Source organism: Trichoderma reesei, assembly GCF_000167675.1.
Source record: "Trichoderma reesei QM6a unplaced genomic scaffold TRIREscaffold_20, whole genome shotgun sequence".
Lineage (NCBI taxonomy): Eukaryota > Fungi > Ascomycota > Sordariomycetes > Hypocreales > Hypocreaceae > Trichoderma > Trichoderma reesei.
The window spans coordinates 377610-396994 of record NW_006711167.1 but is presented as its reverse complement, the minus strand read 5'-3'; the positions used below and the strand labels follow the sequence as shown (position 1 = coordinate 396994).

At 55.4% G+C, this 19385-nt stretch overlaps 6 protein-coding genes across 6 annotated transcripts; 2 read left to right on the top strand and 4 right to left on the bottom strand.

Annotated features, from left to right (window-relative positions):
• Positions 1-1626: 1626 nt before the first annotated feature.
• On the bottom strand, positions 1627-3359 carry TRIREDRAFT_80767 (uncharacterized protein; the record flags this gene model as incomplete). The annotated part of the gene is made up of 3 exons (XM_006967959.1): positions 1627-2274; positions 2332-3107; positions 3176-3359. 3 exons carry the CDS (start codon positions 3357-3359, stop codon positions 1627-1629), a joined length of 1608 nt encoding a protein of 535 aa, XP_006968021.1.
• A 408-nt stretch (positions 3360-3767) lies between these two features.
• On the bottom strand, positions 3768-4581 carry TRIREDRAFT_80762 (uncharacterized protein; the record flags this gene model as incomplete). Its single annotated transcript, XM_006967958.1, has 2 exons — positions 4173-4581; positions 3768-4136 (listed from the first exon to the last, which is right to left on the bottom strand). The coding sequence occupies exons 1-2, from the start codon at positions 4524-4526 to the stop codon at positions 3768-3770; spliced, it is 723 nt and encodes a 240-aa protein (XP_006968020.1). The 5' UTR covers positions 4527-4581.
• A 381-nt stretch (positions 4582-4962) lies between these two features.
• Positions 4963-6282, bottom strand: TRIREDRAFT_67008 (uncharacterized protein; the record flags this gene model as incomplete). The annotated part of the gene is made up of 2 exons (XM_006967957.1): positions 4963-6176; positions 6240-6282. 2 exons carry the CDS (start codon positions 6280-6282, stop codon positions 4963-4965), a joined length of 1257 nt encoding a protein of 418 aa, XP_006968019.1.
• Positions 6283-9534: 3252 nt separating this feature from the next.
• Positions 9535-11494, top strand: TRIREDRAFT_66963 (uncharacterized protein; the record flags this gene model as incomplete). The annotated part of the gene is made up of 2 exons (XM_006968023.1): positions 9535-10940; positions 11017-11494. The coding sequence occupies 2 exons, from the start codon at positions 9535-9537 to the stop codon at positions 11492-11494; spliced, it is 1884 nt and encodes a 627-aa protein (XP_006968085.1).
• Positions 11495-12142: 648 nt separating this feature from the next.
• On the top strand, positions 12143-13672 carry TRIREDRAFT_80761 (uncharacterized protein; the record flags this gene model as incomplete). Its single annotated transcript, XM_006968022.1, has 1 exon — positions 12143-13672. One exon carries the CDS (start codon positions 12143-12145, stop codon positions 13670-13672), a length of 1530 nt encoding a protein of 509 aa, XP_006968084.1.
• Positions 13673-14826: 1154 nt separating this feature from the next.
• TRIREDRAFT_80758 (serine/threonine protein kinase) lies at positions 14827-17278 on the bottom strand (the record flags this gene model as incomplete). The annotated part of the gene is made up of 4 exons (XM_006967956.1): positions 16068-17278; positions 15703-16002; positions 15262-15643; positions 14827-15181 (listed from the first exon to the last, which is right to left on the bottom strand). The coding sequence occupies exons 1-4, from the start codon at positions 16891-16893 to the stop codon at positions 14827-14829; spliced, it is 1863 nt and encodes a 620-aa protein (XP_006968018.1). The 5' UTR covers positions 16894-17278.
• Positions 17279-19385: the final 2107 nt, after the last annotated feature.

The window sequence follows — 19385 nt, the reverse complement described above, 5'->3', positions numbered from 1 at the left end:
TTGAAGAGGATACGATGTGATTTGTTGATACTGAGAGAAACACGTCTCGGACAAGACTCGCCAGCCACTGCGCTCCAGGGCCTCGTATTGCAGCAGCAAGCGAACGACAGATAGGCATACAGTGCCCCCCTTGAGAGCACACAGTAAGTAGGTACGCTTAGGTCACCTCACCTCAACTAGTACTTTACCTACCTATCTACTAGTAGGTAGGTAAGCGGAGAGGTTAAAGAGAAACAACGTCCAAATCAGTCTCTGTCGAAAGCAGCTGAAACACCGCCCGAACCCACTCTTCATTGTCTTGCAACACATCTTCTACTCGCACATAAGATCCCTTAGTAATGATGCCTACCTAGGTACCTACACTGTCGCACGCATTCTCTATGCATCCGCGCGTGTGTGCTTGGAAGCTTCTTTTTCCCACGTCTTTTCCCTGCTCATCATATTACTTAGTATTCCAACCACATCCATCCCCTATCCATCCTCGATCCCGCCTCAGCAACTACCTAGTCAGGGCTTGGCTCCAATCTGCTCCAATTCCAGGGTCCCCACGGCATGTGCGCATCAGCAGATCAGGAACTCCAAAAAGACATGCTGTCAGTGGCTGAGATGCGCCATGGCCATTGGGCAGCTTTCTTCTTTCTTTCTTTCTTTCTTTCTTTCTTTCTTTCTTTCTTTCTTTCTTTCTTTCTTTCTTTCTTTCTTTCTTTCTTTCTTTCTTTCTTTCTTCTCTTGTCTCTCTCTCACAATCTTAATTCATACTAGGTACTTCTTTCTTTGTTCGGGTGACTTGGGCTCAGACTTGTTGTGTATATTTATAGAACCGGGACTTTTTTTTTTTTTTTTTTTTTCTTTTGGCTCCCGCCCAGGTCCTCTTTATGGCTGCCCAACGGGAGCCACGGGGGGGTCAGAGCACATGCACGAGGCGTCAGGAGTTGCAGCCGTACTTGTACTTGTACTTGTACATCGATACGAGCTGGATGATGACAGCCCCCCCCCTGCCCAGCTCAACGGATTGCTTCTTCCTCTGCGAGGCTGTCCTCATACGTAAGACTCACTTCTTATTATTTCAACATTAGTAATGTGCTCTTCATGGTGATACTACCTGAGTCCTCTCCGTGACATTCAGGCCTCCGTGCTACAATTTAAGGTAGTACCTGTGTGTGCTTTCAGGGTTGCAATCCCGCCGCTTGCAGCAACACCCAGATGGATGCCACAGCCAAGTTTCTTCCCGTGCATCTGCAGCAAGATGCCACGCCCTCATTCGACAATCTTCAAGCCGAGCCGTCTGGAAGCTTTCTAGAATGCTCCAGCTCTCAGCCTCCGAGACGAAATGATCAAAGGCTTGAGGTACCAGGGAACCCCGGCTGCGGTACCTTGCAGCGTCCAGTCCCTTGCCCGATCCCGGAACATCTGCAGCTCGGCTACCGTGGCAACGCAGCTCATGGGAGGTACACGAGACGAGTGACGGTATCACGCAGCATGTCGAACTGTATCATTTCTTTCTCCTGGTACTCTATCGTATCCATGGCTCTATTCAGATAGTTGATAACTCATGTAGAAATAACAACAAAAGGCAGAAGGAAAAAGAAGAAGAAGAAGAAGAAAAGGAGGCAAATCGCACAGCAATCATCGCACGCCCCATCCATTGTCCAGCAACGCCGTAGCCTCCTCCAGACTCAGCCCAGCCGTCTCGGGATATATCCGCCAGACAAGCCCGTATCCCACGGCACAGACAATGGCATACAGCACAAACGTCCACGACGGACTCAGCGCGTCCATCAGGGGAAGAAACGTCAGGCCAACGGCAAAGTTGGCCGCCCAGTTGGTCGCCGTCGCGACGCCGCTGCCCGCCGAGCGGACGGACAGGGGGAACAGCTCGCTCTGCATCCACGGGACGTTGCCTAGGCCGAGGGCGTAGGACGCCACGTAGAGCATGATGCTGACGAGGACGACGACGGCCGGCCTGGTCTCGCGCTCGCCTTCGGTGGTTGATGTTGATGTCGTAGCGGTGGCGGCGGCGTTGTCGTCGTCGTCCTGGGCGGCTGGTGATGGCTCCAGAGATAGGTGGGAGAAGCCTGCTGCGGCCAAGAGCAGCCCCAGCGCCATGAACGGTATCGAATACAGTAGAATCCGGCGGCGGCCGATGCGGTCAATGAGGACCAGGGCAACCAGCGTAAAGACAAAGTTGGTGATGGCGACGATGAGAGACGTCAGTGTAGGGCTTTCGAAGCCCATGATGGAGAAGATGGTGGCTGAAAAGTACATCAGAGAGTTCTCTCCAGGGATTAGCTCAACTTCTCGGTAGAAAAGTCATTCCACAGAGACACTTACAAAACCACATAATTGCTGCAGTCCTTGCAAAAGGCAGGCGATAGCCAGTGCACGGCGGTGCTTCCCCACGCTCAACAGCTCGTGCCACGGGCCCGACGCATGGCGGGCCTGAAGCCGTCGCAGCTCCTCCTCTTCGCGAACCTCCATCTCAATCTCCTTGATGATGGCGTCCGCAGTCCCGTCAAACCGCCCCTGCACACCATTGACCTTTTGGACGACACGCCTGGCCTCGTCAGGCCGCCCCGCCTTGACCAGCCATCGCGGCGTCTCCGGCATCAGCGCAACAAGAGCGCCCTGCAAGCCTGCCGGCAGCGCGCCCAGTCCCACCATCCACCGCCAGCCAGTCTCCCTGGACGCATACGTCGACAGCGCCCAGCCAACGATGTAGGCCGCCATCTGCCCGAGCGTGATGAAGAGCACGTTGATGGTCACGAGACGGCCTCTGTACGACGAGGGCGCAACCTCGGCAATGTACAGCGGCACGACGAAGCTCGCCGCGCCCACTGCCGCGCCGATGATGCAGCGGCCGGCCACCATCAGCGGCACCGTAGAGCTGACGGCCTGCAGGGCTGCGCCGACAATGAAGAGCACGTCGGCGTAGAGGATGACTCGCTTGCGGCCCAGGCGGTCGGCGATGTGAGACGAGAACGGCGAGATGAGGAGCGCGAACAGGGAGGTCGAGGATGTGATGATGGACTTGTCCATCGACGTGAGGTCTCGGTCCGACAGTGCCTTTCCGATCGAGACGAGCGTGGCAGAAATGACTCCGGTGTCGTCTGTTTGAGGCACGGGATTATCAGTACGCTGTGCATGTTGTCCAAGTAATAGATCAGACTCGACTCACATCCAAACAAGAGGCCGCTGATTCCAGCAGCAAACGTCAAGATCAAGACAAACAGGCCGGGCTGCTCGCTGCTCGCCTTTCCCACAGCATCCCTGGACGCTGACCCGTCGTCAAGGGCGCCATCGTACGGCGCGTCATCGTCGTGGCGACTGTTGGAGATCAAGGGCGCCTGGGAGCTGTCCATTGCTGCGGCGGCAAGCTCTTGTCACCGGTGCCGCGCGTATGTCGAGCCCATTGAAGTCGCGGGAGACGTCGAGGCTCGGTTCGAAACGATGCTGATGGGTAGGTTCATGTTCCCGGGGTCCGAAATGGCGGCGTGACCCCGGCGCTAAGACCCGGTGACATTTCTTGTCCACACCCCACATTGTGAATTCGAGATCAGATAAGATGCCAATCCTCCATACCTTAATATCAGTACCCTTTTCAATATTGCTCTTGGACTGTCGGAGAAGGAGACTCCCGTTCGGCCTCACTCTGCCTTATTTACATCGGCTTCTGCAACCCTATTTCTTATGGCTCATACCTAGGTAGTCAGAGCCAGACAACATTGAGGAAACAATGACCCCCCGTGCTATCCATCACCAGCTGCATGTCACTCGGCAGGCTTCTTCGCCAATGCCACAATGCTAAAGTTGACGTTCCCATTCCCAACCTTCAAGAACTTGCGAATCCCCATATCCAGCGCCCCCTCGCTCAGCACATCGTCGCCTTCACGCATCAGCCCCCGATCCAAGGGACCGTCAGTGGCGCCCTCCAGCTCCCACAAGTGGCCATCCTTTCCCTTGACAAAGGAGATGAAGTGGAAGTGATTCTCCTCGCTAGCCTCGGGCGGCTGGGAAGTGCCCGTCCTTGCGGCCTTCATATGCTTCTTCTCCAGCTCTTCATTATTGTATAATGCTGCGGCTCTCTCAACAGGTTTGAGAGGCGTAGTTTCGTGGAGAAGGCCATCCAAGAAGAATCCCTTTTGGACAAACTGCCTTGCCTCTCCATTCGCCACAGAGTGAAGCAGCGCCATGAGCCCGCACGCATGGCCAATGGTCTGCTGGAACCAGAGAACGGGCTCGTCGTCGCCGCTCTTGTCGTAGGTCAAGTGCTCGGGCGACACGGTTGTTCCGTCTTGCTTGCGAACGGCAAAGTACATCTCTGCCGGGGTGATGAAGATCAGTGCCAGGACGGGACGTGGCACCGTTGAGAGGAGACTGGCATCGTCGAGGCTGTAGACGTCGTAGAAGCCGAGCTCGGGGGAGACGCCGAGGTCGTGGACCAGAGAGGTGAAGACTTCGGGGTTGTTCTCCAGGGGGATGAAGGTTTTTTGTCCGGATGGACGGATGAAGACGCCTTCGGTCGGCATGCTGGACGAGAGTATCTGGATGTCGAGGTTATTGCAAAGATTCGTTTGTCGTCAGGTTCATGCGTTGGATTGCATAGGAGAAGAAGGGGATGCTCACCCGTGGTTCTGGCGCGGGGTTGCCCGTGACGCTGCAAGTTACGCGGCCCTCCGCTGCCTGCCCTTCAAGAGCTCAGTGACTGTCATCAAATGCAACCAGTCCGTCAAGGAGGGACCAATAACCATTCGAAAGAAATCATGCATTGTTGAGATGCTACCTGGTAGGTAATTGTACGAAACACCGAGTACACCCAAATCAGGCCATGGAACAGACCAAATCAATCTCTTAATTGCTCGCTCGCCTACATGACCATCCAAGTGAGTGGAACACCACCTCCTCATCTGACAACAAAGAAAAAGAACAAGATACAAAGTGGCAAGGTATCGAATCAGCCAGGCATCATGCTCGATTCATAGCATTCGCCTCCGCCTGAGCCTTGGCCATGGCCTCTTCCACCGCCTTGGCCTGCTCCTCGTCCAGCGTCTCCGCCACTTGCATCCTCCGCTGCTTCATCACCTTTTCGACAAGAGACTGCGGCACCCCCGGCGAGAACATCAAGGCCTGGCAACGGTCCCAAGCAAGCTGCTGAATGCCCTCAACGCGAGCCATCATATCGGACTCAAACTGTCGAATCCCTTCGTCCAGCTCTTCAACGCCCTGCGCTTTGAGAATCACTCGCGCCAGCATCATGGCATCTTCAAGAGCCTGGTTGACGCCCTCGCCCGCATGAGGCGTCATCAGATGGGCCGCATCGCCAATCAGTGTGACGCCAGCCCTGTGCTCCCACTTCCGTCCAACGGGCAGCCGGAACAACGACCTGGTGCTCGTCCGCCCCTGAGCGGCGTCAAGCGCCTTGTGAAACTCGGGGCCCCAGTGCTCCAGCTCCTTGGCCAGCGCCTTCTTGACCTGCGCGAGGTCTTCGGCGTCGTAGCCGCACTTCTCGGCCTTCATCCAGTCCGGATCGTCTCGCACGAAGCTGAAGCCCATGGAAATGCTGCCGTCGCCCATCTGCTGCAGCGTGAAGCGCTGGCCATCCGCGCTGGCGAATACACTTCCACGGTTGACGATTTTGTAAATCTCGGGCGCGTTCTTTTCGGCATCGGGAATCGAAAGGTCGTGCATCCCGACTCTTGTGTACTCGGGCTTCAGCTCCGGCGCAATGGACAGGCGGACCTTGCTGAAGGCCCCGTCGGCGCCGACAACCAGATCGAATTCGGCGGTTGTCCCATTGGTAAAGGTCAAGGTGGTGCCGTCTACCTTTTGCAGACGATGGCCCCATTTGACGGTGCCGTCCGGGAGGGAGTTGAGCAGGATCTCTCTCAGCTTGACGCGATCAATCTCGGGGCGTTCTCCAAAGGCGGCGCTTGACTCGGCGTCGGCGCCCCGGACAATGTAATAGCGCAGGTCCTTGTCCACAATGGCCATGTATTGGCCGTCATAGCGAGCGTGAGAGAGAAAGACGTCCCATAGGCCGGCTTCTTTGATGGCTGCGAGGCCGGACTTGGTGTGCAGGTCCAGGGTTCCTCCTTGGGAGCGGACGTTGGCGGAGGCTTCGCCTTCGAAGACGGTGGCTTGGATGCCTCCGAGATGGAGGAGTCGGGCGAGCATGCAGCCTTTTCTACTGTTAGCTAGGTACTAGAAATGGAAGAGGTTCATCTCAAATCAGCTTCACTTACCAGCTGGCCCAGCTCCAATAATGGCAATTCTCAAGTTTTGCATGTTGAAGATTTTCTAGTAATACGCTGATGCCGTGGGTTATGTAGTCGTTTGGTTATGAGTAGCGCAATGGTATAAGCGGCGGTGCTCAGCGTGCTGACGAAGTAGCGATTCGATTAGAAGAACTTGGAACGCTCGATTCTGTTCAGATTGTCTTGTTAATCCCATTCATCCTCGAATTGAAGGCGCTCCCTTGTCCTTTTGTAGTTCATCTTTCACAAAATCCGAATTCCCCGAGCTTCCCAAGTGCTGAAATCCCCGGTTTAGACTTTCGACTCGCAACACTTTGTACTTCAGCCTCAGCCGCTCAGCCGGAGTTTTTGGGCGCCTCGACTTTTTACACGCAACGTCCGGTCGTCGGTCAGCCGCCAGGGGACGCGCGGAAGGGCAATTGCTGCTTGCAATGCATGAGGATCGTGCACGAAAGGAATGGTGTCTGGTTGACAATGAAGATTGTCTATCCTTCTTGTGACTTGAGCATCAGATGGGTGATTGTGTCATCAAGTTGGCAAGTCTGCTCAAGTCAGGATTGCGAGCAGCAATGTTATCGCTGGTACTAGATGAGAGCAATGCAGGCTCCAGATTTGCTAGGTCTACTGTAACCCTGATAGCAAGTACTACATGTAATTAATTATTGTTGTAAGTTGTGTGTATAAAAGCTGTGCGATTGAAACTGGTCTGTTGTTTGTTTGTTTGTTTGTGCCTTGGTTCAAAGTACGTAGATTGGAAATTGGTAAGCATGATGAAGCAAGGCTGCGTGGATGCTGTTCTTGCTCCATTCCTTCGACAACCTACGCAATAAGAAGCAAATGCGCATTCGCAAGGCAACGGTATCATATTCTCCGTACACAGCAAAAAAAGAGCAGAGGAAGCCTCGGCGCCGGACTTTGAAGCATATTCTCCGTTCCCTGCAAGCTGTCCATCAGCCAATCAGAGACACGGCTCGAGCCCGGCGCATAAAACATGGCCGTTCCGCCAGTGGTGGGAGCAGTTGCAGTCCCCTGGAAATTGCTATACTAAGATACTTTTTCAGCAGTCTTTTTTTATTTTCTCATGTGTGCAATTTTTATGAATCATCTGAATTTTTTAATTTGTTTTTTTTTTTCAACCTTTTTATCTTGCTGAGGTATCATGAGCTTGTCTGAGAGGAGCCCTGGATAGCAGCGGTGTTTTGTACCGACGCCAGCCGCTCTTTCATCGACCAACGCTTCAGTTTCCGTCTGTGCTGGGCTTCGACTATCGGCAGGCTAGACTCGCTTTGTGCTAGTCCCAGTTCGTGGGAAATGCAAAGTCGGGATTCGGGAAGAGAAACTAAAAAAGACGAGAAAAAAAGAAAACAAAAAAAGAAAAAAAAAAAAGAAAAGAAAGACGGGACGAAACCTACATACTACGTCATTTGGCAGCGACAGGCGACGCCGGCCGAACGAAGCGCAGCAGATGCTATTACAGAAGATGACCATATCTAAGGTAACAGTTAATCAGCTGGAACGGACACTCCATGGAGAGCGTGTCCGAGAGGCTGTGATCTCAAGATTAGAAATCTGATGGGCGCTGAGCTGTGGATATCGATGCAATCATACATGCACAATTCGGATGTGGATCATGGCTTTGCGATGCTGGCCATGTATGTTTTCACGTGTCATGCTGTCTCTGATTCATCTCAAGCAGAGTCGAAACAAGCATGGGAGGAGAGTCGTTAAAGATTGAATGATGTGGAGTACCTAGGTAGGTGGGCAATGCTTCTTGGCAACCATAAGGAATTCGTTAAATGTCAAACAACAGGGGATATTTGCTTCTCTTTTGAAATGAGATCGGGCATCAACAGTCCACAAGATGGAAGATGATATGTAGTATGACTGCCTAGTAATTCCAATTCCTTGATGGCTGCTCACACACTTCGGTGGACCCGGCGCCACAGATGCGGGATGCGCGCATGGCAGTTGATTGTCCAGGCCCCGATCCAGCGTTCGGGGTTAAGCAAAGGGCTCCATTTGTTTCGCGCTCCGCCGTGCGTATCGTACGAAACGAAGAGCCAAGAAATAGGGGATGGCCCATGCAGGGAGGCCCGGGCAGGGCGCAGAGTTTTCTTCTTCTTCTTTTTCTTCAAGGTTTCCATTGAGGCCCGACTTGGCGTCTGGAAGATCCTGGGTGGCATTGGGAGAGGGGCCGAGGCCGACTTACACGAACGATGAGCAGCGCTCTGTATGTAATCAGGACTGGTAATACCTAGTAAGCCATTGCGAGTGTGCTACGAGGCACTAGCACTTGGTAATAATACGGCCCGGACGATGCGTAGGTAGGTTCCAACATGTCACTGACAGGCTTGGCTGTTGATTACCAGGCCAATCCGCTGGTACAATTATAAGAAGAGCGATGCGCCGCCGCGTCTTACATGCATTGGGCCAGATTCATCTTGTGTCGCCCTGCTCGTTAACGGCCAGCTGGATGCAATTGGCCTAGTAGTCGTTCGTTGCGTCCGTGTCTTCTTTTCCGTCGTTGTTTACACATCCACTTCCCAGCCTTTCACGGTTCAAGTTTCGAAAGCGAGTGAGACTCTGAGACCCCTGTTGCCGTTACAATCATCATTATCAACACCCTCCTCTTATCAGCTATACCGACAGTTTGCCCTCTCTGGGCCTCATCACCTCCCATTGCTGCATCATCGCTGTCCGCTCGCAGTCCACACCTTACCTAACAGGTCCCCGCCAGCTCGGCGCTTACCCCCGTCTCGTACTAGCCGACCACTCGCCTTGTCCTGATCCGGTAGTACTCGGCAGCACCAAGCCGGGGGTTCGTACTGGTACACGATACCCCGTCCAGCCGTCGCCCGATCCAGCGTACCGTAGACTCCCTCCACCTATCGCTCAACTGCCGTCCCTGTACCATTGAGCAGGCATACTACCTTAGTAGTGTCTGTTGTATATTTTTTTTTCTTCAAGCCCCTGCAGCTCTAGTTCTGGGGCTCGTCTATCTCTTCAACTTGGACGCTCTTCTCCTCACCTCCTCTGGCTCTCGACCTCCTGTCATATTCTCTACTTCTTCTCAACCAGCGACATCATCCATATCACGGGCATTCGTCCCTCTCCGTCTCTCGTTATTCTGCTTGTACATATTTTACTATAGGCCCGCCTCTCCTGTAGCTCCCTCGGCCAGCCATCAGCTGGGAAGCTATTCGCAGTCGCCTACCGCAGGCCGCAGACACATACATACATAGGAGAGGCGCACACCGAGTGCTGCGCCGTCGTCCTCGACACCATGGATCCTCTCGACCGAGAGCTCATGGAGGCAGAGCGCGATGCCTCCCCCGACCACTATCGACGCCGGGCTAGTAACGAGATAGAGCGCGTCATCACGGCATCGTCAGCCTCGTCTGGCTCTTCGGACCATGGCAGCATGTTCCGCCGCAACATGAGCCGCGTGTCTACGCAAAACGACCTGGAGCGCCATCCCACCGCCCTGAGCCGCATTGCCACTCAGCGAAGCCAGCACGTTAATACTGTCGGTGGGTCGATTCGCTCCGAGAGCAGGGCGTCTCGAAAGCCGTTGCCGGCCTTTGGCGGTGGGAAGCCGTATCCCCCACTGCTGCCGGACCAGGAGGAGTATGTCGTCGAGTTTGACGGCCCCGACGACCCCTTGCACGCCCAGAACTGGCCCATAAGAAAGAAGCTCCTGACCTCCGCCATGCTGGCCTACACCACCGTCACCACCTCCTTCACCTCGTCCATCTTCTCCGCCGCAACGGGCGCCGTCGCCCAAAAGTACGACGTCGGCCTCGAGGTGGGCATCCTGGGCACCTCGTTCTACGTGCTTGGTTTTGCCTTTGGTCCCAGCTTGTGGGCTCCCTTGTCCGAGCTCAAGGGCCGTCGTCTGCCCATTGTGCTCTCCATCTTTGGCTTCTCCCTCTTCACCATTGCGACCGCCACGGCCAAGGACATTCAGACCATTCTCATCTGCCGCTTCTTCGCCGGCTTCTTTGGCGCCTGTCCCCTCGCCGTCGTTGCCGCCGTCTTTTCCGACATGTTTGATAACAGAACTCGAGGAACGGCGATTGCCATCTTCTCCATGACCGTCTTCACCGGCCCCATGCTGGCGCCCTTCATCGGCGGCTTCATTGTCGACTCCCACCTGGGCTGGCGCTGGACCGAGTATGTCGCCGCCATCATGGGATTCGTTGCCTTGTTTCTCGACATGTTCTTCCTCAGCGAATCCTACCCGCCCGTTATTCTCGTCAGCAAGGCTGCAGAACTGCGACGTCGGACCAAGAACTGGGGCATCCACGCCAAGCAGGAGGAAATCGAAATCGACTTTCGCGAGCTCGTCAGCAAGAACTTTAGCCGTCCGCTGCGCCTGTTGTTTACCGAGCCAATTATCCTTCTCTTGTCCATCTACATGAGTTTCATCTACGGGCTGCTCTACCTCTTCTTCACCGCGTATCCCCTAGTCTTCGTCGGTGTCCATCACTTCAACGCGGGCCAATCCGGTCTGACCTTTTTTGGAATGATTATTGGCGAGATTATTGCGACAATCACCATCATTATGCAGGTGCCATGGTACAACCGCAAGCTCGCAGCCAACCACGGCATCCCCATCCCCGAGTGGCGGTTACCCAACATGATGGTTGGTGGCATTGCTTTCGCCGGCGGTATCTTTTGGTTTGGATGGTAAGTTTTTGTCTATCAAGGACCCGGTCTCCGCAGTCTCGTCGTTTTGGATAATGAAAACTAACAAGGGTATCAGGACTGGATACAAGGAGAGCATTCACTGGGCTGCTCCGGCTGTTAGCGGCATCCTCACTGGCTTTGGTCTCATGTCGATTTTCCTGCAAGCTCTCAACTACATTGTCGATGCATACCTCATGTTCGCCGCGTCAGCCCTTGCCGGCAACACCTTACTGAGATCGCTCTTTGGCGCCGCTTTCCCGCTTTTCGGCCGTCAAATGTTCGAGGGCATGCACATAGAGTGGGCTGCCACGTTGCTGGGCTGCGTAGCCGTTGCGCTCGCTCCCATTCCATTTGTCTTTTACTTTTACGGCGCCAAGATCCGCGCGAAGAGCAAGATTGCCCCGATCTTTTCTGCTCCGGCCGATACGCCTGAGACTTCGGACACCATCGCCGATCATGGCGAGGAGAAGGACGAGGAGGCCGGACACGACGCAGCCTTGGCTAATGCTCCCAAGAGGAGCAGCGAGGCTTCCGGTCCCGAGGAGGGTGTATAGGGTCACTCGATGGTGACTCTGTGAAGTTTTTTGGGTTCTCATCTTTTCTGACATCATCTTTTCCACCGCTTCAACTTGGGGGGGTCTCTTACTTTGTTGGGTTGATACCACTTTGAGTTACACAAAATCGGGCGGCAGCTGTGTGAGCATGGCGTTTTTTGTTTGAAAGAGATTTTGGATTTGGAAGCGTTATATTACATGAATAATGTTGTTGAGTCTTGGAGGAGGATGCATGATGATGTATTAGAGAATCGATCAAGACGAGCCATTGGGCTTGAAGCGGCTGAAGAGCGATTGAGCTGATGAATAGATAATCTTAATAGCACTCTCTGAAGACTTTGACTGCCGTGACTTGCTCGTTCCTTATGAAACATGGCTGGACAAGGTCAAAGATTGGCTCGCTGCTTGGATACCTTGGGTACTGTGATCAGGAACAAGTGTAACTTGGTACTGCCTATAACAAGGAGCAACCGTTATTCAAGGATTGCCCCGGTAAAAGAAAACACAGTGCACCCACCCCACCACCACTTGTTCTGCTTAATCGCATATCCAAGCTCAGTCCACCACACCACCCCATTCGTACGACTTGGAGCTTCGAAGAGCTTCAGCTTGACACCTCAAAGCCATGCCTCGCCAATATCCGCCATGATGATGACCCCCCTGTGCCGCTTGCGCTGCCCCCAGTGGCGGCTTCAAGCCCGGAACCTCACCCGCCATGCGCGCGCCTTTTCCGACGTCAAGCGGCCGTCGTCGGCGCCCAAGCCCATCATCGACATCAAGCACATCCGGCAGAACCAGGCGCTGTATGAGCAGACGTGCGTGGAGCGCAACTACAAGCGCCAGGCGGCGCACCCGGCCCGGATCGTGCAGCTGCACGCCGAGTGGCAGCAGCTGCAAAAGGACGCGCGGGCGCTGAGGGAGCGGTCGAACCTGCTGCGCAAGGAGCTGGCCAACTCGGCGACGAGCAGCGACGACGAGGACCTCAAGGACGTCAAGACGATGAGCCGCGAGAGGGTCCAGGAGGAGGCGCGGGCGCTCAAGGGCGAGCTGGCGGTGCTTGAGAAGAAGGAGGCCGACGCCGTGGCGCAGATGGAGGCGCTGGCGCTCGAGATTCCCAACCTGACGAGCGATGACACGCCGAGGGGCACCGAGCCCGAGGTGCTGAGCTACATCAACGAGGCGCCGAGGTTCGAGCAGGGATCGGACCAGCTCTGGCGATCGCACGTGCACATCGGCGCCGAGCTGGGCATCCTCGACTTTGCCGGTGCGGCGACGGCGTCCGGCTGGGGATGGTACTACCTGCTGGGGGAGGCGGCGCAGCTCGAGCAGGCTCTGATCCAGTACGCCCTCGCCGTCGTGACCAAGCACGGCTGGACGCAGGTGTCGCCGCCGAGCATCGTCTACAGCCACATTGGCGCCGCGTGCGGCTTCCAGCCCCGCGACCAGAACGGCGAGCAGCAGGTCTACACCGTCGCCCAGTCGCAGGCCGACGCCGACCGCGGCGTGCCCGAGCTGTGCCTGGCGGGCACGTCCGAGATCCCGCTCGCGGGCATGAAGGCCATGGCCACCCTCGACGCCGTCGACCTGCCCATGAAGCGGGTCGCCGTGTCGCGGTGCTACCGCGCCGAGGCGGGCGCGCGCGGCGTCGAGACCAAGGGCCTGTATCGCGTGCACGAGTTCTCCAAGGTGGAGATGTTTGCGTGGACGGCGCCGGACGAGTTCGAGGCGCGCGACGTCTTTGACGAGATGCTCGACATGCAGACGGAGATTCTCTCGTCGCTGGGGCTCTACTGCCGCGTGCTGTCCATGCCGTCGACCGACCTCGGCGCGTCGGCCACGCGCAAGATCGACATGGAGGCCTGGTTCCCGAGCAGGGAGCACCACAGCGGCGGCTGGGGCGAGGTCACGTCCGCGAGCCTCTGCACCGACTACCAGACGCGGCGCCTGGCGACGCGCCTCAAGACGAGCAGCGGCAGGCTGGGCTTCCCCTGGACGGCCAACGGGACGGCGCTCGCGGTGCCGCGGGTCCTGGCCGCGCTGCTGGAGAACGGCTGGGACGAGGAGGAGGGCACGGTGGCGATCCCCGAGTGTCTGAGGCCCTGGATGGGCGGGAGGGACAGGATTGGGCCGTCGGCGAGGAGGAAGAAGGATGGCAATGCGGGGGAGATGATGGCTTGATCTTCAAATGAGATGCCTTTTGCAACGATGATTCACACGAAAGGGGGGGGAGCATTATTTTGACCATACGGAATGATATGTTTGTCACAGGGATGGGTTCAATTGATGGACCACCTCACTGTGTATTCAGGGGAAACGAGGAAAGGGGATGAAGGGCTGTATGAACAAGGATAGCAATCAGAAGTTGTACGATAGTCCTGTGCCGGTATCAAAGAGGCCAGAGGGGGAAAGAAAGAAAAACGACAAGGAGAATCGTATAACGAATTTGCACGTGCCGACAAGAAGATGAACCTACTTTGTCTTGTTTTCTCCTCTATTTTTTCCGAATATCCTGGATACAATATTGTTACACCGATACAAGTTAGTAGGCCCCAGGAGGATCTCATCGCTGTATTCATCGTGCAGCACTTACAATACCAATCCTTCAAGGCATCTGACTGACAAGTACTACTTCTGCCTACGACGTCGTACTCAAGGCCTACCTGATTACCAAAGTAAAAAAATCCCTAGCACCTTGACTCGATATGATGAAAAGCTCAGAGAATACTCAATTGTCACAAGGGAGTTGGTACCTACAGTATGTACATACCTTCGCCGTCACAGAATCATCAAGCCACCTATCGTTATGGTGAGGTAAGTCAGACATCATTCTCACAAGGCAGACTGTCGAAAAACTTTACAAAACAAGCACAATGTCCCTTTCCCAACATAAAAACTCCCTTTTATGAAACGCCTAGATGAGAAGACAAAAAGGCAACAATGCTGCTACACAGAGACTCTCTTTTTCTTGATTTTGTCATTCAGCAATAATCCTAATGGGAAATGCATCGTACAAATTCCGCTATGCATCTTGTGTGTGTGTCGTCTGTGTGTATCTGTTGAGCATTGTGCCGCTGCTGCCAAAAAAGTGTGCAAAGGAGTGTATGGATGGGACAGCTGCCACGCAGGCATCATCAACCTCCCAGAAGAAATAATCTTGAGAAAAACAAAAACTTGATCGCTTAATAAATAGACTCAAATGTCGTAATCTGAACAAATCCCATAAACCCTAGCCGTGTACACGCATGCAAATCAAACATCGGCCGAGGCCTCAAGGAGAGAAAAAAAGAACCGTCAAGTTCGAGCCCTCTAATTCAACAGGGGCCGCGTCGAGTTCAAGACGACGGGGACGACGCGTAATTTATGTCGTGAAACTGCACGTCGTCATCGTGATGAAGCGTGACGCTGTTGAACTCGAGGAACGGATCGGCCGCCTCGGTGCCGGGCGTCGCCAGCCCGCTATCCAGGGGAACACCAACAGCCTTGGCCCCGCTAATGTCCACGCTCTCGCTTTCCTTGACGTTTCTAAAGTTGATGGTGTCGATGCCGCGGCCCTGGTTGGGGATAATCGGAGGCTTCATGTGGCGGATCAGAGCCCACTGGGTGGTGCGGAAGAAGGGGTGGGCTTTGATGTCGGAGGCGCCGGCTCGGGCACCTAACCTCCGGTTCTCGTCCTTGATCAACAGCTTCCTGATGAGTGACTTGCACAGACTAAGGGGAGGCATGTTAGCAATAAGCACTTTGATAAGGCCGTCAAGGTCAAGACATACTTGGAAATCTGCGGCGCCCCAGTGTGGTCGGGAAAGGGAATGTCCTCGCGCAAAATGTTGGCAAAGGTAGCGTTTCGGTTCTTGCCCTTGAACGGCGTCGTCCCGTAGAGCATCTCGTAAATGAGAATGCCCAGCGTCCACCAGTCCACCGCGCTCGTGTGGCCGCTACCCTTAATGACCTCCGGGGCGATGTACTCTTCGGTGCCGACAAACGAATTCGTCCTGAAGTCGGCAATGCATGACCGCGTGTCAATGGTCGGCAGAGAGTCTGTCCTGGCTCCATTCTTGCCGACAATCATGGTGGGCTTGCCTCCTGGGCCAGACTGCTTGGACAAGTCAAAGTCGGACAACATGATGTGTCCGGATTGGTGAAGCAGGATATCTGTAGGCACATTAGTTTCAACTGACTCGCCCGCGTTGATGTTCCTCAGGAACACGTACTCTCCGGCTTCAGATCTCGGTAGATGAAGCCCATGAGATGAAGGTACTCCAACGCAGCCGTGACCTCGGCGGCGTAGAAGCGGGCGTCATCCTCGGGTATGCACTTGCCAGGCCGCGTCTGGAGCGCCCGGAAGAACTCGCCGCCACTGCAGTACTCCATACATAGGTAAAGATGGTCTTCGGACTGGAACGAGTGGTAGAGGGTGACGATGAACGGATGGTTGCTCGTCGCGAGAATCTCCTGCTCAGCGAGAGCGCGCTTGATCTTGTTTCGCTTAATCATCTCCTTCTTGCTCAAGACTGGGAGTTGAATCAGGATTAGCGAATGGGGGACAGCGTCAGTGTGCAGGTTGGCATTCCGTTACCTTTCATTGCATAGAGCCGGTTGCTCTTCTTCTCCCTCACCAGGTATACTTTGCCCACATCACCCTTGCCGATGAGCTTGATCTTGTCGAAGCTGGCAGGGCCAACTTCGACGTCCCGGACCTTGATTGAGTTGGAACTGTACGTCCTGCGGAAGGCCAATGAAGTCTGCGGCGGAGGCAGGGCGCCCAGAGTGTCTTCGGTCTGCAACAGCTGCGTGGCGCCACCCTTGCCGTCGACGAGGCCCAGCGAGCCTGATTTCGCGTTCTGAATCAAGGGGTCCTTGCCGAGTTCAGCAGTGCCCGGACGCTCGCCTTTATTGCCTGCGCTCGCAAACAGCCCCTGGGCATTGGGTGCACTAGCTACCCTCCTTAACCTGCGGGCCAGCTCTTCCTTGGTTTCGCTCGTGGCCTGCTCGGCCTCGGTGCCGTCGGGGCCGGATACCTTGAGGGTCGGCGTGTCGGGAGGGCTCGGCGGCACAGAGCCTTCGTTGTGGTGGCGCAGGCCGGGCTGGCCCTGGTGGGCAAAGTAGGGGTTGGCCAGGGCCGTCGGGCTCATTGCCTCCTCGAGCTTGTTGCTCTCGCTGGCGACGGTATGTGACCTCAGGCGGCCGACAGTGCTGTTGAACAGCTTGGTGTGTCGAGACGTCTTGGAAGAATGCGAGTCGCTGCCGCTGCCGCTGCCCGTGGGCACGTTGTTAAGGTTGAGAGAGCTGCCTCTTTCCTTGTCGCTGATGCTGCTGGCGCTGCTGTTCATGCGGAAGAAGTTGCGCAGGCGATTGCTCACCTGGCCCCCTGCGGAGCTGCTGGCGGCCTTGGAGGACGGCATGTTGGCTGGTTTTGAGACCAAGGACGGCGGGCGTTGGTGATGATGATGATGTTGAGGAGGAGGAGGAGATGAAGAATGCGGTTGTCGCGTCGGGAAGGGCAGAGATGAGGGCGATGAGGATGAAGATGATGAGATTGAGGGCGAGGGCGAGGGAGGACACGACGGTAGGATGCGGAGGCGGGCGGTGGATTTGTCTTGACGGTATCAATGTTCGGGTTACGCTAAACGGGGGTGTTTCGCTCAGACAACTGCAGCCATGGCGCGCGCAGCAGGACGAGGAAGAAGCAGAAGGAGGGCGCTGATGAGGCGGCAGCGAGAGTATCTCTGTGTCTGTGTATGCAGCTGATGGCCGGTGCAGGATGACAGGCAGAGATTGAAGCCTCGACTATTGGCCGCGTCCGCTGTGGGCAAGAGGTTGGTTGATGCAAGATTGAAGTGAAGGTTGGATGTTTCTGCCCGCAAAAGTTCCAGGGCCACTGCAGTACCTGTACGAGTACCTACTGCCTATAGTAGTAGTACCGGGTTAAGGTACCTTATGACTGGACGGGTTACGTTACGAGTACGAGGATAGGTTGATTCGTACCCTCGCAGCGCATTTGGGACAGTTGAGACAGCGCTGGTGGACCGGTCCGCCCACTGCAAGCCACGTTGCCTCAGGCATCAGCTTCCACTGGCTCAGCGCCGTTGCATCACTGGCCAGGCCAGGCCAGGCGGAGGCGAGCGCAGGTACCGGTACTTGGGCCGCCTCGGGGGCGCTACAGGCCTAGCACCGTGCTAAGGCCCTCGCTCAGTGGGTTTTGCCGTCAGATCGGGGGGCTCCATTCAGGCTGTTACAGCGCTCTAACGGAGCGGGACAATGGCGGCCACAGCGGATAGGGTGAGGCGTCCAGGGGGGGCGCTGGAGGGACCAACTCGGCGCTTGTAGCGGTACGCGAGGGCTTACTCAACGTTCAATTTGCAGTCGGGTTTGTTTAGCGAGTCCAATTCGCGAGTTGACGATTACAGGTACTATCTTGGAGGCAACGACGTAAGCCGTACGGTGCAAGGCGAGTCATGAGATGGCGTTTTGCATCAGACATCGAACAATTCGAATTCTCTTCTCTGGCCGCCCGTCAGCACAGGCACAGGAACAGGCACAGGCACTCAGCCACTGATGCATGGTCCCTGGTGAGATGGAAGAAGCGCGTGTGAGTGCTGCTAATATTCGATTGAACCTGGCATTGATCTGTTGATACGGCATCTCACCAGACGCGGGCTGTGCATTTCTAGGTAATGACAAGCAGCACGTCGTACGGGCGAGATGGTTGATGGATGTAATTTGACGGCGCCGGACAGCACGGAATACGACCAAATTGCGTATCCTGCCCCCTTGCGATAGTAATGCCGCGCGCGCGACAGATGTCCCCTTGCTTGACGTGTTCCGGCACTGGGTGTCGAGAATTCCAGCTGGTCGATGCCCTGGTGCAGCAGCTGGAGGCCGTCGTCATGCTTGCTGCCATTTTGGCTGATGCTGGACCAGTGATTGTTCGTACCGGTACTTTCGATAGGTGCGGTATCTGTACCTTCAGTCTAGAGGTATATTGCGGAGTCCGTCAACATGAACACCAACTTCCAGGGCCAAGGGATCTTCCCTGGCACGCATTGATGGGAGAGGATCACACACCTGCGCTGCTTACCAACCAACGTGAGGAGCCAAAGCAGCAGAAACCACGAGATGACAATATCCGGGCTCCAAATTAGCAACAGACACACCCGATGCCTCAATGTTATTGCCGTATTACTGTATGTATACTACTGCATATCTATGTCTGTGCCTGGGCGATGGTGTGTGCCCGACGGCTTAGGGCTGCATTAGCACACATCCATACGTATCATTTGCAGCTATCGAGGAGCAACATTGAAGCTGCAGCAGTGCTCTCTTCAGCCCGGCTCTCTCCATCATCCAATCTATCTGCTGCACAGAGATGCTCTGCCCTGCTCCCGGTACTACTATCGACGGTCAGTCGGTATCCTCGGCATCTGGCGGCTTGATCATACGAGGGAAACAGCCCGTGACATGACGCCTGTTCCAGAAATGTTTCCGGTCAGGCCCCCCCTGGCAGTTTGCCAGCAAGGCAACAGTCACAGTTCAGGCCATGTCTTGATCGGGTCACTCGAATGCTAGCAGTATGATGTAATCAGACTGTGACTGCGCGAAACAAGGAAGAACTTCAAGGGAGGAAAAAGTACGCGATACACGATGCTGCGGCGGGTGCGGTGGTCTGGTCACTGTCACTGTCTCCATTCTCCGGCGGCTGGAAGCCCGAGACGGCGGAACAAGAGTGTGGGCCGGGCAGCTCCAGTCTGTGAAGATCTGTGAGCTTGCTGGTGCTGATCGGGCTTGCTGGCCGTGTCAATGTATGTAATTGTTGCGTTCAATGTTTGCAGCACAGCCGCGCCTTGTTTGTGGACTCGACAATCCATGGCTCGGAACCTCGGTTAGACTCGTTACA